At 47.4% G+C, this 25493-nt stretch overlaps 1 protein-coding gene across 1 annotated transcript in view; it reads left to right on the top strand.

Annotated features, from left to right (window-relative positions):
• TNRC6B (trinucleotide repeat containing adaptor 6B) overlaps nucleotides 1–24049 on the top strand; it is a gene marked incomplete at its 3' end in the record, with an annotated part of 210335 nt that extends 186286 nt beyond the window's left edge. The window contains exons 15-26 of the mRNA XM_084254515.1: nucleotides 2170–2295; nucleotides 9593–9724; nucleotides 9969–10064; nucleotides 10187–10373; nucleotides 12943–13080; nucleotides 15238–15414; nucleotides 16821–16967; nucleotides 17207–17302; nucleotides 19513–19737; nucleotides 20117–20187; nucleotides 22669–22808; nucleotides 23662–24049. Coding sequence (XP_084110641.1) covers nucleotides 2170–2295; nucleotides 9593–9724; nucleotides 9969–10064; nucleotides 10187–10373; nucleotides 12943–13080; nucleotides 15238–15414; nucleotides 16821–16967; nucleotides 17207–17302; nucleotides 19513–19737; nucleotides 20117–20187; nucleotides 22669–22808; nucleotides 23662–24049 — 1923 coding nt within the window. The remainder of the gene's footprint in view (nucleotides 1–2169; nucleotides 2296–9592; nucleotides 9725–9968; nucleotides 10065–10186; nucleotides 10374–12942; nucleotides 13081–15237; nucleotides 15415–16820; nucleotides 16968–17206; nucleotides 17303–19512; nucleotides 19738–20116; nucleotides 20188–22668; nucleotides 22809–23661) is intronic.
• Between the last annotated feature and the right edge of the window lie 1444 nt (nucleotides 24050–25493).

The following is a 25493-nucleotide window of genomic DNA, read 5'->3' as shown; positions in this document are numbered from 1 at the left end:
TAGTAAAACTTTAAAAGTAGTTTAATAAGTCACTGTTAACATATACACAAGTCTTTGATGGCGATTTTCTAACTGTAGTGGAAAGAAAACAGATTGGGTCTGTATGGTTGCCATGGACTGCACAATAGTGCCACAGAGCTGCTTCGAGAGAGTGACCAGCTTGTGATGCCAGGGCTCCCTATTAAAAGTAGGAAGGTGTCTTTGGATGGACTGTTGCTGACTTACTTGTTCTATTAGATGTGTCAGGGTGTTCACGTGACCTGAGAGAGACTTGACAGTGAAGACATGAAAGCTTTGGTGGGAGTAGCAAAGTGGGGCTTGGCTTTATAAAAACTTTCAAAAGCAAGCTCCTTTTAATATTGCCTGCCAAAAGCGAGATTGAAATTAATAATCAGCCTCACAAAGGTTTGCATCTGTCAGAACGTGCATTCTGGCCTCCAGGACAGAACTGCCAGCAACGCTGCCACCCAGGGACCAGGCCATGAGCGATTAACATCCAAGAGCAAGATCACTGCTTGGATAGTAAGGTGTGAGTGAGTGCCATCTCATAGAACTTCTTAGTGAGAGAGATCCCTGTTTCCTAGGAATGACCAGCCGCTGAGCCCCTGGCTGCCATGGGCTTGGCATCCCACCTCAGAGTGTGGTTAGTAAGATGGGAGAAGCAGGGATACTAGAGTTTCTAGAATTAAAGGTCTTTGCATATTTAAACAACCTTTTGGGAGCTTTAAAATTCGTGGTGGAGCTCTGATTTTCTTTTATGAGATGGACACAGATTTTAATTGCCATTTCTACTTTTATGTTCACAATCACTTTTATTTTTAAGGTTTTTAAGTTCATTAATTTCCCTATAGTAGTCCCTTAATCTGTTTTTGAATCATTAAGCCATCAAGATCTCTTTAGTGTTCTAGAATTTAATGATGCCATTACAAAATTCTTTGAAATCACCGCAATCCCCACGTGTCCAGGGATAAACTGATGGTGACTCCAGTTCTGTGTGCATAGATGTGTCTCGCGGCAGCGGCCAGCTGCCTGCACTGAAGAGGTTCAGGGCGACACTTTCAAGGGTCTGCATGGGTGGGTCATGGGCGTTCACGATGGTGTGCTTTACCTGCAGACCAGGGCTTTTTTTTATTTCTGGGATTACAAGGAGGAGTGATGGAAAACAGCCCTCACAGGGCTGGACAGTGAGTTCTGTCAGAGAGGGTGTGCTCTCTGAGAACACAGAGAGAGACTCAGCTGACTCGAGTGTGAGATGAAGAAGACTCCCTGCGGAGGGTGACCTGAGCTCAGCCTTACACAGTCTGTGTGTTAGTGGTGCACAAGAGCACCTGGGGTGGTGGGGAGAGGGTTACAGCATCAGGGTATCAAATAGGGCTTCTTTGCTAAAAACTTGTCTCGACTAGAAGCAGGTCAGAAAGAAGGGCCCCTTCCAGCCCGCTTTCTTCCAGCTCTGTCCCTGGGACCATCTCTATAGAAGTGTTCCATGAGCTGGTCCTTCAGAAATTAGGGCGTTGGGCTGATTCACTAGACTGGTACTCAGTCATTTGAATGAGAAGTTACAGGTGAGTAATGTTTCACGTGGTGACCCTGTGGGAATTTTCCACTCCCCCCTCCCCCCCTTTTTTAAGCTAGCTCTGTAACTGATTCAGATTTCCTCATCTGGCAGAGCAGGGTCAGGCAGGCCTATGACAGGGAGAGGACACGCATGTCTGGAGTAGGAGCTCTGGGCTAACCCATGACCAAGTGGCACTGGCTTCATGACCAGGCCAACCATGGCAGAGCCGTGTCCACAGAGTGTCACAGTTGCGTTACTCAACCTGCGCTTTCACTCGGGCCTTTTCAGAGGGATCTCAGGTGATAAGTCTTTAAAAAGAGAGTAGTTAGGATAAATGTTTATATTGCCTGTACCTTTCAATTTAAAGAAAGTTAGTGTTTTTTCTACCTTTTGACTGAACTTAACCCTTTTGGATTGTAGAGTGCTTCAAACTGCAGGGCTGCTGATGATATGACCCGATTTGGGTGATTTTCTAAGCATTCCAAGGTCAGAACTATGCCCTGATTCCATGGAACACAGGATAGGATCCTCCTGAAGGGTAGCAAACCTGAGCTGTTTCTTTTGTACCTCCCCTTGGTTTGCAGAAAGCCTCACCATCACTCTTGTGTTTGCAGGGCGGCAATCACGGTTTGTTTGGAAATAGCACAGCACAATCGAGAGGCCTGCACACCCCAGTGCAGCCACTGAATTCTTCTCCTAATCTCCGGGCGCAAGTGCCTCCCCAGTTTATTTCCCCCCAGGTAAGCAGCTTTATGTCCCCATATCCATATGTGAAGGCCATCCGTCCAAGTGGCTGGCACCCCCAGCCAGCTGGTTTTGTGATCTGGGTGGGGAGTAAGGGTTACAGTCTCAAATGTGAAAAGCTCAGATGCCAAGGATCATGATTTTTAGCACAAATGATCAGATGGCATTTCCTCATTGTATCCTGCACGCAGGACGTTTCTGCCTGAAAAGCATGTGATTGTGTTTTTAGATGTCCAAAATACTTTGCTAATATCACATTTATTAATTGCACATAATTAGAATGATTGGATGAATGCTGCTTGCCCTTGAGGATTCATCCGCAGATAAACAGAATTGCCAGGTTCTGGGTTATTTTGAAAAGTTTGCGGTGGTGTACTCACTCTGGGGAGGTCAGAATTCAGAAAGTAGTAGGGATGTCTTCCCAGAGCATCTCTGTTGGGCATGTCCTGTGTGGCCGTGGGGACCTTCTTGGTCCATCTCTTAGTAGGAGATGTGCAGTTACTAGGGTGCAGGTGAGAGGTCTGTGCCAGTCTGCCACAGAGCTCCCTCGTACCACTATCATAAAACAGGACTGAGGAGCAAACCAGAAGCTGCCATGAGCCCACGTAGGTTCAGTGTGTGACCTCAGTCTCCTCAGAACGTTGCTTTACTGAACTAAGAACAGGAGTTTCAAGGCCATCCCATCCTACAGATGGATGGATTCTTGGGCAGTCCAGCAGGTTGTAAAGGGTCAGGTTTGGGTTTTGAAATATCCTTGAAGGCCAGAACAGAACTTTGACTTCACCCCACCTCTTTCCAAAATATCGTCCTCCAAGAAAATGGTGTTTCTTGATGCTTAGAGCAGAGACCTCAGGGCCAGGTTGGGGGTCCTTATGGTGCACGTCCTGTCCATCTGCAGCGCCCCTGCAAACTGTGTCCAGAGTCTGATCCCTTTTCCTCTGGCTTGGCCCCACAGCCTGCTTCTTTCAGCGCTTGCCTGCCTCTAGTGTTGTCGCCCCAAGTCTGATGAGTCCCCCAAAACACACCATCCCATTTGGTGTGGTAGCCATTAACCACGTGACTGCGTTTTTGCATCGCAAATAATTTAAATTTCAATAGCCACACCTGGCTGTGGTGACCACCTGGACAATGCAGAGGTAGCAGATGTGTCTGTCAGGGCAGGAAGTTGAGCTCCTGTCACTGCTTTACTGGGAGTCATGCTCCCTCCCTCTCTCACTGAGAAGACAAACCAGCTCTTGACTGTGGTCTCTGAGGCTCTTCCTATACCTGCCCACTCTGGCCTTCTTCAGTCCTCTCCAGCCACTGGGCCCAGCACACCAGACTGAGAATCAGAGTTTAGAACTCCCCAGTGTTAACAGCAAATGACTCCACGTTGATTTCCTTAGAACCTGTGCTTCGGTGCCACCTCCTCAGAGAACCCATGTGGGGCCACAGTTAGCGCCCTCCTGCCTCTACCCCCAGCAGAGTCAGAACCTCCCCAGTGGAGGTAGATTGGCATCTACTCGCTTCACTGCTGACTTCTGAGCGTCTACAAGTGTGCAGGGCGCATGTTTTGCGCTCAGTAAGTAGGTGTTGAGTCAGAAAGATGGATTTCAGAATGAAATCCATTGAGAGTAAAATTTTGGGAAAGCTCAGTCCGAGACCCAGAGCTGCAAATCTCTTTGTGACAGAGTACTTGGAGAAGGAAAGTACTGTGTTCTCCTGCATTGTATGAAAAGTGTTTATTGAGCAAAGCAGGTCAACGTTTATCGACTGCATAATGAGAACTGAATAGTAAGCAGTGGAATCTTCTATTTTTCCTGACACATCTGTATTTGAAGCAGTTGACGCGCTCTCTCTCTCTCTCTCTCTCTCTCTCTCTCTCTCTCTCTCTCTCTCTCTCTCTCTCTCTCTCGTAAAGTAAAACAATAAAATGATCACACCAAGAGTTTGGGTAGTAGAGAAAAAGTCCATCTGGAAATCCCCATCCATATGCAGGGACAAGGATTAACCTCACACGTCCTGTTCAGACTGCTGTGTCCTGTTCAGACTGCTGCGTGAAGGCTTTCTTTACATAGCTGCTTCCACGGTCACTGTGTCCTGCTGTTTTCGTTAACTTTGGGCCATAGTATTTTCCCTGTTCCTAACTCTTCCTGCTGGTCGCTCTTAATGAAGAGGATGTAATGTTCCATCAAGGAGACTTTGATTTATTTCAATTTTTCCTTCCTTTGTTATTGGATAATAAATCATTATTCACTGTTAGAAGTAATGCTATAGAGAAATCCTATATGCCTGTCTTTTCCCACATTATTTCTCCATTTCGTTGCACAAAATGAAATTTCTGGGTCAAACACATGAACATTTAATGTTTTAGATAAATATAGTTTTTTATTTCCACCATAACTGCCTCTTAAGGACAGTGGATAATTAATGTAAACGTAGGAAAGAGACTGAAAACTCATGTTTCAGATTTGCTGCAAATGTTCCAGGCCCTAGAGGCCTCTCTACCTTGCCTTTTTCCTCCTGTTACTCAGATACTCAGAAAGTAACATATTTGAGCAGACTTTTGTCTTGCTTTTTAATTTGTTGTCATTTTGCACCTGCGATGCTTCATTAAATGCCATATTGACTCCATGTAGAGCTTCACTTTCTCCAACCCAGCTGGAGACCAGAGGGTTTTTAAGCCAGGATAATTAGCGCCCTGCTATGGAAATGTGCAGACCTGCACTTTAATTACTCTGCACCCAGGTACGAACAGCCATTTGCCAGGAACCTAGTGGTGCGTCTGTCTGGTTCCTTCGTATCCACCAGAGGAGGACAGAACACACACCATCTGGGGAGGGAGAATGAACCAGGTTAGCGAATCTTCAGAGTGTGACCTTTAGTCTTCGTAACCACCATGTCTGGAACATATGAGATGCTGGCATTTAATGTAATTTAAAGTATAAAAATACCTTGTGATAGCCCTTCTTTTTATAGTCTTTCTGGATCTACCTTCAAACTATTCACTTCATTTTGCCTTTTTTGTGTTTTGTGTGAGGAACTCACTCAGTAATTAGCATCTCTGACTTTCTCACTTGATGTTGTTTCTAGAATTTTTCCACATTGATTTGGACACTTAAGATTCATTCAGCTTTCTACTACATAAATGGGAACAGCAAAGAGATGCTAACTTACCTTCTGCCACTGCCTACTGTCGGTAGGCGTCTGCATTGTCCCAGGTCTTCCCTGTAAAGAGTGGTACCCACCCCATGGGGTAGAGTTCTGCCGGGCCCTCTATGTGACTCAGTGGTGGTTTCTTAGCTAATTTGAGTAGTAGGAGGGTTAAGGGAAAGAAGACAGGCTTCTGACAAGAGAGGGCACACATTTTCAGGTCTGGAGAGCATGTGGGTTATGATACCAGCTGACTTGGCCAGTACAACTCTTAAAACTGAACAAAGGAGAGGAGAGAAATAGCTTGGACAATGGCTATTTATTTTGGAGGCCGGCAGGTTTGGAGACAAAATAAGCAAAGATTTACCGTGAATCATAGAAGCAGCTTTGGAGAGGAAGACGGAGCCCGTGCTGATGGCCAGGCAGTGTTGGCCTTGCAGAGCTCGGGGACATAGCCACATAGTGAGCCCAGCCTTTCAGTAGCCACATGTAAGAAGATAGAAAGACACAGGGGGATGAATTTTATATATTCTGTAACACAATTCTGAATTATCATTTCAACCTATAAGCAATGCTGAACAATTTTTTTTAAAAGATTATTTATACATACAGGAACTGGGGTACAGGCCAGAGGTGTGGGGGGGTGAGAGGATTCACCAGAGATAGTGGCGAACAGAACAGGCAGACTGACTGAAATCCACTGCTGAGGGGAGCAGTGGGTGAAACAAGAGAGGTCTGCTGTGTCATGTGGGTGGCCCTGGCCAGGGATCAAACTCGGTGCTGCAGTGGCTGTGGATAAGTTCATAGGTTGCATCCTAACCCCTTGCACCACCAGGGAGGCCCCTGAACAATTATTGTTGAAATGTTTGCTTTTTGGGGGGGGGGGGGGAGTACTGAGTGTTTGAAAGCTGGTGTGTATTTTACATGTAAGGCTCGTCTCGTTGAACCTGGTCACACTTAGGGGGTATGGTAGCTACACAAGACGAGTGTTTAGCAGACCAGCCGGCCCAGGCTGACAAGACACGGTCACTTGTGTTCGCTTCTTTCCTGGGTGGCCATAGATAGTCAGTGTGTTGCCAGGTGGGCTCCTCCTGGGGCTCTGAAGGAGGGTATAGTCTGTGCCGTTCTGGCAGCCTTCAGCACATGGGCGCCTTGCTGTGCACCCCACCTCTGCTCACTGGTGTTCTTCCTTACGTCATTGTTGTCACTCCTGTCTTGTCCCCTTCTCTGTGTCCAGGTTTCCTACCAATGGTCACAGTTACTGGATGAGGGCCCAACCTCATCTTGAACTTACTTGCACCTGTAAAGACTCTGGTTCTGGATAAGGTCATATTCTGAGGTTCCAGGTGGGCATGGATTTTGTGGGGACACTGTTCAACCCAGTGTGACTGCTGCATCACAGCAGTGGGTTTGATTCTGTCTGCACGTGAACTGAGGCTCCAGTGCAGAATGCGGCACAGGGAAGCCCTCTCCCACCCACACCTGAAAACTCAATCTGGGGCACTTGGAACCTTAATTAAACTCAGGGGGGAAGGAGCAGCAGCGTGACGCAAGGCGATGGGAGAGGATGCAGCTCCAACAGAACTCAGGTGGACACACACAGTGCGTTGCACACATGCTGCACCCACACTAGGGCCCAGAAGTGAGAACAGCAAGTTAGGCATGTTGGTTGGCTGCACATGGCATTTCTTAGAGGTTCGAGAGGCAGCAGCTGAAAGGACTATGACCTGAAGCCATGGTACTGACTGGTCAAGTGAAAGCGACTCGGACCTGGAAAGAAAAGGAGTTGATGAACCCAGAAAAAGATATTTCTAGACTAGAAATTGTTGAGACAGACACTCTTGCAAATGTGGCAGAGACAGTGGCTCAAAATTATGAGGAAACCAAGGAATTTAACTCTGACTGAGGTGCTAAAGAAAGATAAAATGGGAAGACCCAGTGGGCCTGCTGATGAAAGCTTTCCATGACTCAGTGCTTCAAAGGGCGTTTTCTTTGAAAAAGGCGTCTTTCGGAAGAAAATAAGGGCGTTCAAGCCAGGAAGACTTGTAAGAGTCATGGAGGGGGGGTCAGAGCACAATATAAGTAAATTACAGCTTACAAAAACATAGACAGATTGAGAGAGCCTTTAGAGTTTGGTTTAGTGCAATTTGTGACTGGGAGGAAACATCATTGCTTTGGGCTATTTGTATACTGCTGAATGATTAAGTGGAAATAAAATTTTCACTGCTTTTGTCTTCTGTTAAGAACAAAGATGTTCAACCAAAAGAATTATGACAGTTTAAATCCTACTACAGAGAAAAGAATTTGTGAGAATTGTAGAGCCCTGCTTGTGATATTTGAGGAACTCTGGGGTCTTCAGTGGGAGTTAAATAATAGCAGCCCCTCTTAGTTCTGCCCAAATTCTGACTGTTTAAGAAAAAAGAGAAGACAGTCTTGGGCAGAGGGGGGAGGGGGGATTAGTGTACCCCCTTCACCACCGAGACAATTGCTATTGGAGAATATGAGCTTCCTAGTATGAATTTCAAATTTACCCCCAACTGCTTGGGATGGGGGGGCAGGCCTCCCTGGGGGCCTGCTACCAGGAAGAAAGGGAGCAAGGCCTGGAGTGTTTGATAAAGCTGAATTTCCCCTCAGATCAGAAATGGCAAAGAAGTCTCCCCTACAAGGAAATGAGAAAAAAAAAAGAAATTTTTCAAACAACTTTTGAAAGAATAAGGAAAGCATCTTAAAAAGTGTGATAAACTTGGTGCCAATTCCAGGCAAGATTCTAGACTAGATTATCCAAAAAATGGCTTTTGAGCACTTGTAATAAAAAGAATCAATAGTCATTGTTTGCTAACAAGTTTTAATTCATTTCCCTCATTGATCAGCCAACGAGAGAAGTTTCTTGGACTATAAGAATGATTTACTTGGGTAAAAATTAATAGAGAGTCATTTCTCCATACTTACTGATCATCTACTATGTGCCATGCACATAAAAGGTCCTATGATCAAAACATAAATTAATAAAATTTAAAAACCCACCTGTTTAAATATTACTTGAGGGAACAAGACATTTGAAAATAGTGTAAATTTGAAGTGACAGTAAGCTTTGTGTGTGATTTGGGGTTATGATGTGGACATCAGAGAAACTGAGGTATCTTGGGTATTGTCAGTAAAAGCATGGCTTTACAGAATGGACAGTGATGGCCAGGTCTGCTCGGATGTGCATGGCTCTAGATGATGACTTTCTGTTCTGGGCTCTGCACTGAGAAACTGAATGAGACACAGGTAAAAGAACTGATCGTATTTAGCCTGAAAATGAGGTGCAAAGTAACTGTGGGCGTTGTCTCAACATTTGAAGAACCATCCTGTGGAATATTAGGAACATCTATGGCCTGTGTTTGACATGGATTAACCCATAAGGTCTTCACACAACCACTGAAGTTAATATTATTCCAATGTTGGAGATGAGGGAAATGCGGAAAGTCCAACAAGTACCTGGCTCTGAGTCATGCACTTAGAAGTGGCAGACCCAGACAGTCTCCCCTTGAACTAAAAGTTGGCTTGTGCGCGCCTTGCCCCTCCTGGAAGAGGGATTGAGATTTTGTCCGTGCCACCAGCTGACTCGGGGGTTCAGTGAATGAAAATACAGGGGGACTGAGTTCTGCTCAGTTAACACGCCCAGGGCTGAGAGAGGGAGTCCTTTCTGTGTCCTTCGAGGTTCCTGCGGCCTGGCCTCACTCTCGCCTCAAACCCCAGGAGGAGCGAGCTGGCCGTTGCCCCGAGCACCTCAGTTCTGCCTCTGTGCCTGTGAGTGTTTGGTACAGAAAGTCCTGAGTTGAAACTCAGCTTCTCCTATTTATAAGCTAATGTATATTTTCTGTTTATATAACAGAAGTACTTTCTCTTAAACTTATTTATTAGTTTTGCGAGATTCGGTACGTTTTGTTTTCCTGATTGTAAAATTCATAATTTTCATTACAGAAAAATTGGAAAATCTCAGTGAATTTAAAGATATTCAGAAATGAGCATTAACTCTCTGGTGTATTTCTCCAATTGTTTAATACTTGTCATGGGGAAAAAACTGATGCTTGCTTTAGGTTTATCAAGATTCTTTTCACAGGAAGAAAAAAATTTTTTTAAATAAATTCTGAAGTTTCTTCTCTTTCTTTTGGCCAGGTTTCTGCCTCAATGCTCAAGCAGTTTCCCAACAGTGGCCTGAATCCAGGTCTCTTCAACGTGGGGCCCCAGTTATCTCCTCAACAAATCGCCATGCTGAGCCAGCTTCCACAGATTCCCCAGTTTCAGTTGGTAAGCAGCAGATTTCCTCCTGGAGCTAAAAGGCTTACTTGCCTTTTTCTTTTTACTTTGATTTGCTTCATTTTATGTGGGTCTAAGGGTTAATACATCAGCTCGGCTGGAGTTAAGTGACCGTAGCTGGGACACAGAGACTTTCCCAGTCTCCCCACGGAGATCTTCCCGACTTGGCCGGGACTTCAGTCAGTCCCCGGGGTTCTGGGCGCCGTCCTAGGGACACCTCTCTCCTGTCCTGCAGGCTTGTCAGCTCCTTCTGCAGCAGCAGCAGCAGCAACAGCTGCTGCAGAACCAGAGGAAGATTTCTCAAGCCGTGCGCCAGCAGCAGGAGCAGCAGGTAGGCGGGGCGGAGGGTCCCTCGGTGCTTCTGTGAGGAGTGCATCTCTCTCACCTATAGCGCTGACCCCGAATCCCGTGGGGTCCAGGAAGCCAGCTTACCCTGTCCCCTTGTCCCCTAAGCTGGCCCGGATGGTGAGTGCTCTCCAGCAGCAGCAACAGCAGCAGCAGCAGCGGCAACCGAGCATGAAGCACTCCCCATCACATCCCGTTGGGCCCAAGCCACATCTGGACAACATGGTGCCCAATGCTCTGAACGTGGGGCTCCCAGACCTTCAAACCAAAGGGCCAATACCTGGATATGGTTCTGGTAAGTGGTCAGTACTGAAACTCTTTTTGGGAAAGTCTACCAGTCATGGCCCTAGCCTCTGGCAAAGCTGGCCCTCGTTTCTTCTAGTAGCTGCACAACATAGGTAAGTATCCCTGTTACAGGTGAGGTATCTAAGTTCTTAGCATCTTCAGTTTCAACGGTTTCCCAAAGCACCGTCCAGTTGGTCAGTAGCAGAGATGGGGTCCCGATACTGGCCTGAAGTGGTCATGCTCCTTGTGAGTGGCCATCTCTTCCCTGCCACTAGGAATTTTTAAGCCAGTTTAGTTGTTTGAACATTCTGCAGTCACTACACATCTATGGTTATGATTTAAAGTAAGCCCATTTGAGGTGTTGATCTCTGCTGAAAAAATGGGGAATTTAGGGGCCTCCCTGGTGGTATAAGGGGTTAAGTCTTATTCAGCACTATGAAACTATCTGCAGCCACTGCAGCACAAGTTCAATCCCTGGCCAGGGAGCTGACCCACATAGCACAGCTGACCTCTCTTGTCTCGTCCACTGCTCCCCTCAGCAGTGTATTTCAGTAGATCTGCCTGTTCTGCTCCCCACTCTGTCTCTGGTGAATCCTCTCATCCCCTGCACCTCTGGCATATACCCCAGCTCAGTGCCCAGATGCATGGCCACCTGGCAGGAACATTCACAGAACAGTGCCTGCCTGGGGTCACGCTGCATAAATAAATTTTTTAAATGGGGAATGAAAATTACAAAGCATATATAAAATTCTTTTGTATTTAGTATTTTTGTTGGATTTAAATAGATTAGCACAAGTAAGGTTATACCTTTGACATTCATCAAGAATTTGTTGGCAGGCCAATGTGGATGTCTCAGAACTGGGGAACATGGCGTAAGCAGAATCCTGTAGTGAGGCAACAGCAATTTAAAAATAAAAATTTTAAAGGTGCTACATGCCACAGCAGGTGTCTTCTAGAACTGACAGCATTTAAATTTTATTTTGGTAAAGAAAATACTGTTCTCTGCAAACTGAAACACAAGTGTTGGGGAGACCTGAAGTCCTAGGGCCAGCATCACCCCAGGCAGGCACTGTGGATCCGCAGGCCTGGGATGATCCTCTTGTCAAGGGTAGAGGTGGAATCATCCATGAGCAAGCAGCATGGCCGATACAGCTCATATTGGATAAAGACCTAGTTCTTTCCAACTTCCCTGTCCTCCAACCTCATTTCATTTCAGCCACATAGGACAAAACAAAACAGCTTGAACTTTTTTGAAAACCATTTAATTTGAATTTCCAGCTCATTCCAAGGATTTCTGCTCTTCTCTCCCCATCCCCCACCCCCGCCTTCCCCACCCACCCAAGCAATCACTTGGGCTTGTAAAGTCACTCGCCAGCCATGTGATAGAAACATGCTCTTTACATTATCAGCAACATTTTAAACTTAGGTCAACAAGACCTTTAAAATCATTTGAACTTGATTGATCATGCGTTTCTAAAACTCCCCAACAACCAGGAGAAGCACCGGGAGAAATCCTGACCTGTGCCCACGTGTTGCTGTATTTACAGTGACTTGTTCTTCCCTCCCTGTTTGATTTGTTCATTTTAATTCCTTATTTCACATTTTTGAGAGTCAGTTTGAAAAAGCATTAAATACACACTGACCCAAATGCATGGTGGACCCATGAGGCTTACTGTGAGGTGGGTAGGAGGCCTTCCCTTGCGGCTCTGCGGCAGGATGCTTCGCCCACCAGAATGCTGCCAGCCCACACCTGAGACTTCCGGGGGCTCGTGGCAAAGTGAACTGACTCTGTTGCTCCTGGGCTGTTCCAGCTTTGGGAGGTGCTTCATTGCAGGCATCTTCTTCACATTGTTCTCAGGTTCTGCCTCGACCTCCATCTACCCCATCCTTGCACGGCCTGTTTCTTCTGAAGCACAGACCTAGTTCTGTGTCTTGGTTGCTTCAAAATTTCTTTTGTCTTTGAGGGGGAAAATGTCCAAGCTCATAGCCTGATGGCTAAATATCCTGCAGCACAGGACTCTTCATTCCTCCCCCGTCTCCTGCACTCTCCCTCTCGCTTCATCCGCAGCCAGCCGAGTGCTGGCGTCACGTGGATCTCCTCCTCGTTCCCTAAAATATGCCTGTCACCACTCAGAACCTTGTGCTTGATTCCGACTTAATCGCGCAACCACCCTGAACCCAGGATCAAATGTCCCTTCTGCGAAGCCTTCCCTCTCCTGATGCCCTCACCACAGCCTGAAGGCTGCTGTCCTCCCAGGGGTCTAGGCATGGACGTTGGAGACTCCCCGGCCTGACCTTCTAACTGGCCCACGCGGGAGCTGAGGGGAGGCGTCAACACACAGGTGCTCTGAGATGGTCTCAGTTGATTGGCAGTCACACCCATTTCCTGCTTTTACAAAGAGTCACAACATTTTTAGCAAGCAAGAGTATTTTGAATCAAAGTATCTTGTTTCTGAGTAAAGAAACTTCGTGTGATTGGTCTTTTAGTGACAAAAGAGGACATGTGTGAGTCCTGCCAGAACTCTTGGTTACGGGGACCAGACTGCAGAGGAGACACTGACTGTGGTGCTCTGTTTCAGGCTTCAGCTCTGGCGGCATGGACTACGGCATGGTTGGTGGGAAGGAGGCTGGAACCGAGTCTCGCTTTAAACAGTGGACCTCCATGATGGAGGGACTGCCCTCTGTAGCCACACAGGAAGCCAATATGCACAAAAATGGTAAGAGCACACAGCCAGAGCTGGGGTTGTCCAGGCCCTCGGCTGGCCTCCATGAAGTGTCTGTCATGGAGTTATTTTGAAGCACCGGTCTTGAGTTTTTTCTGGATTCTTTCTTCTCACTCTTATGATCATCTCTGAGAGGATGATTGGGATTGTGTTGTGTGAATTTCAAATGATAGAAAACTTCAAGTGCTGGTTTCCAATATGGGAGCGAGATTTTCCACCTGCAGTGGGATTGAGGGGAATAATAGTGAATTCGTGTACCCATTAGACTGAAACCCTGATAAACTGACCAAGAGACAAAAATCTAGGTTTTGAGGGTTTTTTTGAGGCACAGGAAATCACAAATACATAGCACATTGATTATTTGAGCCCTTTCCAAAAGATGACTTAATAAGTCAATCCATGAGATTGGAACTTTCCACAACGCTTTCTTGTCGTTCTTGCAAGATGGCAGGTGAGGCATTGCAGGCCGGGTTGTGGCTTGGCCCTTCATGTCTTCAACTCACTGTGAGAGGCCTCCGTTTCCCGGCACAGATCTAAGGTCTCTGACTCCTTCCTTTAGCTGTGTTTCAGTATTTGTTTCATTAGCCAGTAACTCACTCGCCCTCTTTAGCGTGTCCGTCCAGGAGGCTGGTGAGGTGGCTGCCGAGAGCTCTCTGCTGCTGTCCCTAAGCATTGTCATCTGATTTCATGCCACCAGATCAAAAATGGCTTATTGAAAATGGGTCCCCTTGTCCCCAGAGACGAGCGAGGTGTGTGACAATATAGAATGGCTTGTGAGAGGACATTTCAAGGGGAAAACATCCTCTTGCCTTTTTCTTTTTTCTTTTTTTTTTTTTAAGATTTATTTATTTATTTATACAAGCACTGGGTACAGTCAGAAGCGTGGGAGGGTGAGAGGATTCACCAGAACCAGAGTGGGGAACAGAACAGGCAGAAGGACCGAAGTACACTGTTGAGGGGAGCAGTGGGCGCGGCAAGAGAGGTCTGTGTGCCATGTGGGACCCTCGCCGGCAGCCGGGGATCGAACCAGCGCTGCAGAGGCTGCGGGCAGCTTCGCAGCCCAGTGCTCAACCGCTGCACCACTGGGGAGGCCCCCTCTTGCCTTTTTTGAGTGTAAAGACAGTGTTTCCTGATTCCCTTGCAGCCCCTCAATCACGGGCCTTTCACCCCCAAGAACCCCATGGCAGACGCTCGTCAGAAAACCAGCACCTCCCAGCTGAGCATGGCAGGCTTGGGCCTGCTCCTGTGTTTTAGTCAGTATTGCCACAAATACTGGAAATTATTTTATCTCTTCAGGAACAACATTCTAAAAGCACATCGAGTGATAGGACACGGCAGATAATTATTGGAGGGATAGTAAGTCGTATCTCACAGGTTACTCAAAGTAAAGCGCTTTTTTTTCTTTCTTTAACTTTAAGGAAGTTTCAACTTTTTAATTTTCTTCCTGCCTCCGTGGCAATTAAATGCACGAAGGGGGGCCAACAGAAGTGTCACAGAGCTCCCGGGAAAGCAGCTACAAAGGACTCGCTGTTGGTGTGAGGCCACGGCCAGCACTGCGGGCTCCATGCTGGTTCATGCTGGCTCAGGCCCCGGGCAGGAATTCCAACTCACTGCTCTGGAATTGAAAGCAATTGCAGATGCTTTTATTTTTTTCTCTCCATGGATGACCTCTGTTTACACAGCTTCTTCCAGCTAAGTCGAGCCTGACCAGCTCTGAAGAACCTTGGTGTCAGCTCAGATTTGCCCCGAATTGTTTAGTAAGTTTCCATCTCACACTCCCGAGTGGTTAGTATAGAAACTTGGAGGATAGTGGTAGGATTCATAACTGATGAAAGTTCTGTTCATTTCATAAGACTGGCATTTCAGAAGGAACGTTCGAGAGTGGGGCAGTGCTGCATGCAAGAGGGAGCAACTGTGCTCGGGAGGGTGGGGTGAACTGCGTGTGGTCGTCCTGCCAACTACATCCTGCAGTCACTTTCTGAATCTTAAGTGAGCCCTCAAGTCCAGTGCGCTTTTTCTCGCTTTTACTCCACATGATTCAAAATACTGTGCTTATTCCCGCTCCTCTGAATAACAGTATCAACTTCTGTTCATCAAGTTCTGTTCAACTTCTGTTCTGGATGTGAATTCATTCCCTCCCTCTTTTCTCAGGCGCTATAGTGGCCCCCGGTAAGGCCCGAGGAGGGTCACCATACAACCAGTTTGACATCATCCCGGGTGACACGCTGGGTGGCCATACGGGTCCTGCTGGTGATAGCTGGTTACCTGCCAAATCTCCACCAACAAATAAAATCGGAAGTAAATCCAGCAATGCCAGTTGGCCTCCAGGTACTGTCCAGGAAATGCTTTTTCTGGGATATTATGTGATTTTCAGTTGTAATTCTGGGGTCTAGATAGATTCGAGGTGCTCATTTTCTTATTTCATTCAGTCATTATTTTTTTTTTTTAAGATTTATTTTTATTTATTTATACAAGCACTGGGTACAGTCAGAAGCACGGGAGGGTGAGAGAATTCACCAGAGCCAGAGTGGGGAGCAGAGCAGGCAGAAGGACCGAAGTACACTGCTAAGGGTAGCAGCGGGCGGCAGGAGAGGTCTGCGCGCCATGTGGGACCCTCCTCGGGTGGCCGGGGAGCAACCGGGGATCGAACCTGTGCCGCAGAGGCCGCAGGCAGCTTCGCAAGCTAGCGCTCAACCGCTGCGCCACCGGGGAGGCCCTCAGTCATTATTTTTGATAAAGATACTAAGCATGTGCTGTGCCTAGGGGGATAGAGCATTTTCACTAGGTCGGGCCTCAGCTCTGTGGAGGTCAGTCGGGAGGAAAGGTCAGCTACCATGTGGGAATCTACAAAGACACAGATAAGCCCAGGAAGTCACAGGAACATGATGTGACATAAAGAAGGTGACGCCGGAGCCAGGACTTGGCCATCATTCATGTGCGGGGTGCCTTGCAACCTGGGTTCTTGTGATTCGTCCGCTTAATGTACTGATATATTTACTAAGTATTTAGCATCAGTGAGGTTGCAGGTGGGCAGCAGTGTGTGCAGTTAGAGTATTTCTCTCTTTTTATTTTCGCATAAGAGATTTTCAGAGGTGAAAAAGTAAATATTTAGTGAAGCAAAAATAAAGGATTTGGTGTGTATCCTCTTAGACCTTTTCTATGTAGATGTATCTGTGACAGGAAATACGTGGTTCATTCAGGTCAGATCATGCAAGTACATGTTGGTCACATAAATCCTTCCTGCTCTTCCTCATCATGATGAGGAAAATAAAGTCTGAATGTCACACGGAGCTTTAAGTCGGATTTAAATTGAGCCAGATTCTGCCGCTGCTTGTCACGGACATCCCACGTGGTCATGTCCATTTGCTGTTTGTGTTTTGTTTTCTTTCGGGCATCTGAACCATTTTCCGGGGATAAGTGAGAGAGATCATGATCGCCAACCCAGACTTTCTCCCAGTTCTTGTCCTGGATGCCTGGACAGTGCTCAGGACACCAGGCTACACTTCCCTGCTTGAGTTTCCCCAGGAGCAGGGCCTAGGCCAGGGCCTGGAGAGCCTTAGGCCTCAAGTTCACAGTCACGGGCAGACAGAGGTCGAGCCGAGTTGTTTGTTTTATGATGAAAATCCAAAATAAAACACATTTCAACTTCACGAATCTATTTCTTATATCAAAAAATGATGACTGTCATTTATTTGAACAGCTCCCACCTCTAAAGTTTGCTCTCCTTGTCTCAGAATTCCAACCAGGAGTGCCATGGAAAGGTATCCAAAACATCGACCCTGAATCTGACCCCTACGTCACCCCAGGAAGTGTGCTGGGGGGTACCGCCACATCTCCCATTGTAGATACTGACCACCAACTTCTGCGGGATAACACCACAGGTGAGCTGGTGGGGCACCTCTAGGTTCAGCGAATAACGCTCGGCATTTTCATATTTGTTCAATGGGGTTCAATTTGTACTTGATAGTGCCTCATAACCAGAAAATACAAGAATGTGCCATTTAGTTACTTAATCTTTAGATATATTTTGTTCTCCCTTTCATTAAATAAATGTTTCCAGGTTTCACTGGTTATACTGAGATTTATCTACAATATTCTCATCTTTATTTGTCACCCAAAGGGTCTAATTCTTCCCTCAACACCTCGCTGCCTTCACCTGGTGCCTGGCCCTACAGTGCCTCTGACAACTCCTTTACCAACGTTCATAGCACTTCAGGTACGCACGACCTGCTTCCTTCCCTTCCCACTTTCCCTTGTACAAGGCACATTGGTGTGATTCTTAAGGAATACTTCACTGACACTGCCTTGCTCACCTCAGCTCTCAGCTGGAGGCTGACTCCTCACGTTGGCTGTGTCCTGGAGTAGCCTCCAGTCTCAGGCTCCAGGCCAGGTGGATGGTGGCATCACTCAGAGCTGTCCAAAGGCAGAGATTATATTCTAATGACAAATGCTCTCTCTTCACCGGTCTTCTAAGAGAATCCAGGGCCATGGGAAGAAGCAGTTAAAGTCACAGTTATCACTAAGGCGGGGAGTTATATAGCTCGTTTTTCTCTAAAAATCATTCTACGTATAGACAGAGACTTAAGGGCAGATGGCCAAAGGGAAGAAAGGAAACCGTGATTAATCCTACCAGCAACACCTGTTGCGTTCATTGTACCTTTTTGGGAAGACAGTAGGGGATGGAGAAATTAATGGAAATGATAAAGTCTTTAAAGTCGCTTAACACAGTGCCTTAGGGATTAGCAGACAAATCACTAGTAATTGGCACCTTGGTTTTACAAAACTTGGATGTTGAGCCAATCAGGTCTTTATGGCTTCTGTTCTCTGTCCAGCCAAAGGCAAATAAAACCCCCAGCTGCCTGCTGCGATCCTGCAGGTTCCTGGCCCTACCAGTTGTCCTCCCACCTCTGTCTCTCAGCAGCGAAGGGCCCTGCAGACCGGGCAGCTGAACCTTGGCACGAGTGCTTCTCCTGCCTTCACCAGCCTCTCTGGGAGATCCTGGTATTATCCCCGTTTTGCAGACGAAGAAACAGATTCAAAGATACAATAGAATTTGCCTTGGGTCTGAGCGAGGGTGTAAAGGAGCCACTTGCTAGTTCAGATTTCCAGCCACAGCACTGCATCATGCTTTTCGAGGCTGCCCTCTTTTGCATAGTCTCTTCTTCATGTTACATTTTCATTCCTGTAATTGCCCGTATTTCAGGCTGAGTTGGGTATTCTCTCTTTACGTTGGACATGACCTGAGAAATGATCCAAGAGCCAGCCCAGACTGGGTGCATTCCTCCCCCCCCCCCCCCGATCATCTTTCCCTCTTCGCTAAATTCTTTTTCTTATGGAGGCTCCCATGTGCCACCCAGTTCGGAATCTCCTTAATTTCTCGCCCTCACCTGTCTTTCCCACTCCTGGCCGGGGCAGACGTGACATCTCCTGGGAGGCTTATTCTGCAGTCAGAGCTCTCATGCCCATTTCTTCTGCCCTGTCCTATTTGCTGCCCACCTAGTTTAGACCCGGCTTCCAACAGTACAGGCTGCACATCCTACAGCAACTCCTGGAGGCAGAGAGCACTGTCAGCATTAGTCAGGAGGCTACTTTGTGGCCTCCTTTACCCAAGTCTGCCCCTGAGAAATGTCTGCCGTTCTGCCCAAATTGGGGGGAGGGATGACGTGTTTGGTACAGAGAGAATGTCAGCTGAACCCTGGTTTATATTTTCTTGTCGCTGTGAGTCCATCCGTTTACGTAAATCCTCTAAGCCCTGTCTTTGCAAAGCCCTTTGCCCACCACCGCCTGTCTGTCTCCTCTGTGCGCTGAACAGACTCGTGGCGTTGCCGGGGGTTACTGCTTCTGTTGTGTGTCTGTGCTGTCTTCCATCTGAACTTGAAGTTCTCGGGAATTGCAGTGGTTGTTACCCACAGCTGATGTGGTGCCTTAAATATAGCAAGCCCTTAGTCGACATTAGACTCTCTTTATTATGATGATGATGACTGATGATGAAATACCTGTTTGAATGTTGATACTTAGTGTTCTGAACCAAAAAAATATAATTTTTTAGTGTACTTTCCATTTAGCTGAGTATCTGTAGAATTCTGTAGTTCCCCCACATTCCCACACTGCTCTGCCTGCAGGACTGGCGACATCGGGGACTTGTCCATCAGCTTGGCTTGCCTTTTAGGTCATTCGCTAAGAAAACAGCAGAGGATTCGTTGTCGTCTTAACTTTATAATTCATGTGTTCACTTGTCCATTCAGAGTAATAGTCATTGAAAATTTCATATTTAATAAGTCCAAGGAACAATATTATTTTGTACTGTTACTCTCATATGTACTGACCATTTTTAGAAAATAAGCTGTGTGCGTGCACATGGAATCTGTATGTATGTTGACAAAAGGTATCCTCCATCCTTACTTTCTTCATTTTCTCTTCTTACAGCAAAGTTCCCTGATTACAAATCGACATGGTCCCCAGATCCCATAGGACACAACCCCACTCATCTCTCCAACAAGATGTGGAAAAACCATATTTCCTCAAGGAACACTACACCGCTGCCCCGCCCGCCTCCCGGTCTGACCAACCCCAAACCGTCATCTCCCTGGAGCAGCACAGCACCCCGATCCGTCAGAGGGTGGGGGACACAGGACTCGCGGCTTGCCTCAGGTGAGGAGGGGCCAACCAGTGGCCCGTCACTGTTGAAATTCGGGCTTTGGAGATATGATGACGCCCTCAGGGGACAGGGTCCTGGGTGTCCCGTGGAGACAGGGAGTCTAGAGTGGGAGACTGCAGGCAGCACAGGTGGAGCTCCTGGGTGGATGGAGTCAGAAGGACAAACGGCAGAGCGAGCACTGGGAGTGTTGCCTTCAAATAAGGCCCGAGTGCAGAGGGTCGAGGCCAGGAGAGAGCTGCTCCTGGGGGAATTGGAAAGGAGAAAGAACAGCTTGTAAAAGCAGCAGAGAAACAGGGCCGAGCAAGAATGCTCTTTGTATGGCTTTCTTAAGCTTTCAGTTGCCTCCCTAACCGTGTTTCTGGTTGCTTACAGCCTCTACCTGGAGCGATGGTGGTTCGGTTCGTCCTAGTTACTGGCTGGTTCTTCACAATCTCACTCCACAGGTAATCGTGCTTTCTCTAGTGAGGACTTCACTGTCCTGAATGAGGGAGGTCACGGGTGGGAGAGCTCACTTCTTGCCTGGTCACCTCAGAGGCCCAGCCTGCCTCTGAGGGGTGCTAGCCACTCAGCTTCGTGCTGCTCTCAAGGTGATGTCAGCCCAGGTGTTCAGAGACTGGTGAGAGCAACGGGATTACCTGGTGAATCCTGCTGGGTAGAGGCATTGCTGTGTAGACCTGCAGTCAGATCTGGAACAAATGGAAAGGGATGTTTTGTTGTTTTAGTCAGACACAAAGCAGTCACTTGTTTCTTGTGGGAGCTGTCCAGTGTGACTTGGGGCTCTGTGAACCTTATTTATGCTTCAGAAAGAGCCTCTCCAGCGGAAGGAGGATGTCCACTCCATGGCTCACAGGCCGCAAGGTCACTCGCATTTTTCCTCTCTGACCCTCTTCTGTGTAGATGGTGTCACTAATTTGCTCTCACCAAACGTGTCCCGGGTTGTTTTGACAGTGGTGGGCTTTGCTATATCACCACCCATGCCCCCTTCACCTGGGCTGCTTGATGACAGACTTATGCACAGGGGCATCACATGGACACTCAGATGAGTTAAATGAAACCATCAAAACAGCCTGTGACCTTCACCTGAGCCTGACAGCGCATGCCTTACAGCACCTTGTTAAAAGGAGTCAATTATGCCTCCCTTCCTTTGACACATGGAATGAATTGTCTAGCTTTTAATTCATGAATGGATTCCTGCACGTTTTACTAAGCCAGCCTTTTCCAGAGTGTTCCCAAGGGATATTAATAGGTCTCTGGCCTAATATGTTTGGAATATATACTTGATTAAATAAAATTAAGCAGGTTTCTTCGTTATGAGGCCATCCTTAGACCCTTTAATATGCTAACATGCATTATGATTCTCTGTGGGGAGATAGAGCTTCTCCTCAAATTGGTTTGCCCAGTGAACCCATTTGTGGGTGTAAATCCAGGACTCATATTTCAAGGTACATGTTAAGGTAAGAGTTTCCTAAACACAGTTAACACGAAGAAGAGTCTGAATCCCCTCTCAGTTTCTATATCTAATCAATTCAACTAAAGTCCCCAGGTAATTTATTTAGCTAATAGTTGAGTGAAGTTTGGATATTTTATATAACTACTCTCAAAATTTGATATTCCTTGTTTCTAAGAGCTGTCAGACCTTGTGGTAAGAATGACCTGGTTAGGATAGCAACTAGGGATACCTTGTGTTGAAGGAGTCCAGGCCAGCTAACTAGCTGATCACTTCTGCCTTACTGTGTGACAGTAGCAGGTACATGTATGTGTCTATGTATGTAAAAGGAATATGGGGGTTGCCTGTGTATTAGAAAAAATTCATTAATTTAAAAATCAGAACTACCTAACAGCAGACTACTCTCATTATAGCCTAAAGAAGGTGATAAGGATAAATCTTTGGTCCCTGGGTGCATTTACTTTGCCTCCTCTAAAATTTGCTTACAGCACATGTATCTTGACAAGTCATGTGGCCTCCACTGACGTGCTCATATAGTCGGTTGTCACTCGTAAAACAAAGCTCAGAGCTGTCTCTCCAATCGTTTCCATCCTGCAGTGTTTCCATGGTGAAACCACAGAATGTTTCCACTGCTGCCGCCAGTGGGACGGCGTTTTAAGTCTATTACAGTAGAAATCTGTTTGCCTTCCAGAGAAATGAACTGAAATGTCGGACCGAGCCACTTGAATAAATCTAGCTGAGGCCCTGATACAAATAAATAAGTTCATCAGGGTGAATAGATTTGTTCATCTGCATCGTGCTTGCAAGAAATGATCACTAATCCCCAACCAGCTTAGTGGTGAGAGGCTAACAGAGGTGAGCAATTCCAGCTTTAGTCAAGGTGGCTGGTGGCAAAGGACTCGGAGCAGAAAAGTAGGCAGAAGTCAAGTCTCACCTCGAATTGGCCAGAGTAGGAGCAAGAGATGTGGAAGCAGCCTGTGAGCTGAGTCAGCCATCCACATTCTGAATCATCAGATAGAGCGGGGTTTCTCTTGTTTGTGTCTTTCTCTTTAGTTCTTTGTGAGATTTAACTGTGGAGCTGGGAAAGTGTATCAGTAATTTTGCTGAGAACTTGGGGGTGTTTTCTTAATTCTTCCTTGAGTACCACCTTATCTCTGCATGTGAAGGCTCTGCAAGTCCACCCGCGTTCCCTCATTTACGTCTTAAGGAAAACAAACGACAAGTTGAATCCTAGGCCTCATTTTGCAGTGTTCGTGCAAGCCTTTTTATTTGTAAAACAGGCACACTAGATCTCAGCCCAGTGCTTTGAAGATCTTAAAAGTCGCCTCTTAGACTTCTGTATTCAATTCATCTCTGTAAGACTCAGTTCTGGCAGCCTGACTGGTAAACCAGAAGTCTTCCTCATCCTCAGACACGAGGAGGATCTCTTTCTCAGGCTTCCTCCAGTGTTTATCTCACAAGTGTTATTGCTCCTCAGATTGATGGGTCAACCTTGAGAACCATCTGCATGCAGCACGGCCCACTGCTGACATTCCACCTGAACCTAACCCAGGGCACCGCCCTGATCCGATACAGCACCAAACAGGAGGCGGCGAAGGCCCAGACTGCACTGCACATGTGAGTACCCGCTCCGGCCGCTGGGCCGTGCGCTCAAGGAGCCCTGGGGTGTTCTGGCAGCTGCTTCAGTCAACACAGGTGCACGGGAACACAGCTTGGTGCGGAGGTGCCTGAGCTATGTCCTAAGTCAGCAGTCAGAATTCCAAAAGTAAGGAACTGGCCAACTAGTGAGTTAAGTACCATGAAACACAGCCAGTATTTGTGAAATGTGAACCTCTGGAAGTGCAGCCATTTTCATGCTAGAATAGAACTGCTTGCTTTGGCTTCTGTGGGTGATGAGAAAAGGCTGGGTGGGTAGCGGGGTTCCCGCCCGAAGTAGCTGACCTGGGTCAGGACGTGGACCGCTCTGCTCCCACCACTGGGACCGGAGGACAAAACAGCTGCCTCCCCATGGCTGCCAGTGCCAGAAAAGAAAGCTGCACACGGAGCGGGCAGGAGAGGGCAAGGCTGTGTATGTGTCGGGGGGTGCCCCTTCCACGTCTGAAGCTAAATCACCTTGATGCTGGGGCTGCAGTCTTTCACCTTGTGGGGAAAGGAGGAAGGGAGACCTTTTACTTGGTGAGCACATTGTACTTGCCACCCTTTAGTGCTCTCAGTGGTCTGCAGGCGTCTCCTGCAGTGACCCTTAATGCTTCAGATCAGTGCCTCTCTTGTCACCTGGCGCTCTGGTGAAAGCGCAGGTCCCTATCCAGTGGGCCTGAGCTGGGGCCCGTGACTGCATTCTAGAAAGGCTCCCCGGGCAGGGGTGGGGAGGAGCCTGGAAGCCGCTAGTGAGAGGGCCACACTTGGGTGCGCAGCCCCTGGGTGGGCTTGAGGAGTCTCCTCAAACCCAGCTCGTTCCCTCCCCCTCCAGGTGTGTGTTGGGAAACACTACCATCCTGGCTGAGTTTGCCACCGACGATGAGGTCAGCCGCTTCCTGGCGCAGGCGCAGCCCCCTACGCCCGCAGCCACCCCGAGCGCACCCGCGGCAGGATGGCAGTCGCTGGAGACCGGCCAGACCCAGTCAGACCCTGTCGGACCTGCTCTGAATCTGTTCGGGGGGTCCACGGGGCTCGGGCAGTGGAGCAGCAGCGCTGGTGGCAGCAGCGGGGCCGATCTTGCTGGCGCTTCGTTGTGGGGGCCCCCAAACTATTCTTCTAGCTTGTGGGGAGTCCCAGCCGTGGAAGATCCCCATAGGATGGGCAGCCCTGCTCCTTTACTACCTGGTGACCTTCTGGGAGGAGGGTCGGATTCAATCTGAACTTAGAACTTTCAACTCTGACCTCGTGACCTTTTTTGGAACAGCAGCAGCACTAACTTGACCTTTTCGTTTTTTTTTTCAACTTGCAATAAATACATTTTTAAAAGGAAAAAAGAAAACGGAGAGAGAAAAAAAGGTGGGTCATTGACAGACTGTCTGAGCACATAGTTGCCTCCCTTATAACTTCAGTTTTTTCGTTTGGAATATGAATCCAAAAAGAGAACATATCACTCTTGAAATACTTGAATCATGAACGCCAACCTAGAGAGACAATGTGAAGCAAGTACACATACCATTTAAATTTAAACACAAAAAAATTAAAAAAATTAGTTTCTAGTTTTTCACTTTTTTCATGTTATATGGAAGTTGTTGCTAAGAAACATATATACTGAAAAAAAAATAGCTTTTTAACTTTGTTTGCACTGGGTGTGTTTCCGTCCTTAGGTCTACCATGTTTGGGAGGGAGGGGAATTCAAAAGAATTGTTGGGGTGGGGGGAGGGAAGACTTGACGGAGCCTCACTTTAAAAACAAAAACACAAAAAACCTAAAAAAAAAAATATGGAAAAATTTGTGATTGGCTGGTTGATAAATACCAGTGTGTTCTGGCACATGTAACTGCCCAGGCATGCTCGTTCTCGTGTGTGTGCACGTGCGTCCCTGTGCATCGCGAGCGTCCTCCTGTCTCCGTGTGTGCGCCGGTGGCCTCCCACCTGGTTTCTCAGAAGGCTGCGCTGCTGACCGTCCGCAGGCTGGCTGGCTGGCCACCCGCTTTCTCCTCATTTCGTTGTCACGCCGAGAACAGACCACGAGGGAGCTGCCCTGGACGGCGCGGGACGAGGAGCTCTGCGGTACGTGCGCCACTGCCTGGGCCAGAAACTGCGAGAGCGGGAGGCGCCTCCTGGAGCAACTGTGTGTTTATTTATTTCTGTTTTTTAAAGTCAGGCCACCAGGCCCACCTGGATTTCTGTTCAGTTTCACGCGGGCCTTTTCATTCGTTTGAATGGGAACCGACGATCAGATCGTTCTTAATTCTGTGATGTCTCAAAAGCAGAAACGCTGTGTTCCCCCTTTCTTGTGTCATCAGGTGTGAGCAGTTCTTCAGAGAAGTCAGGTAATGCTGAATGAAATCTTTCTATGGGTTCTCGCGTTCATTTTACGAAAACGGAAGAAAGTCCGTGGCGAGCAGCCGCCTGACCGCACGCTGCCCCCGCTCCCTGCTTGCCGAGCGTTACCTGTGCCAGGCCGCGGTGTCCAGCACCAGGCCACCACTGACAGAAACGTTTACTTAACGAATGTTCTTAAACCAGTGTGTACTTCAAGCGTTTCCTTTCGTCCCTCCGTGTTGTGTATTTCCTGTGTATGTGGTTTTGCTTAGGCAGGTATAACTTAGCAAAGACTTAAGTATTGCACCTTTTTTTGGTTTTGACCTCTTATGTTTTATTT

The sequence above is a fragment of the Talpa europaea genome (genome assembly GCF_964194135.1).
Source record: "Talpa europaea genome assembly, chromosome: 15".
Taxonomy (NCBI): Eukaryota; Metazoa; Chordata; class Mammalia; order Eulipotyphla; family Talpidae; genus Talpa; species Talpa europaea.
This window is presented reverse-complemented; position numbering and strand designations above follow the sequence as displayed.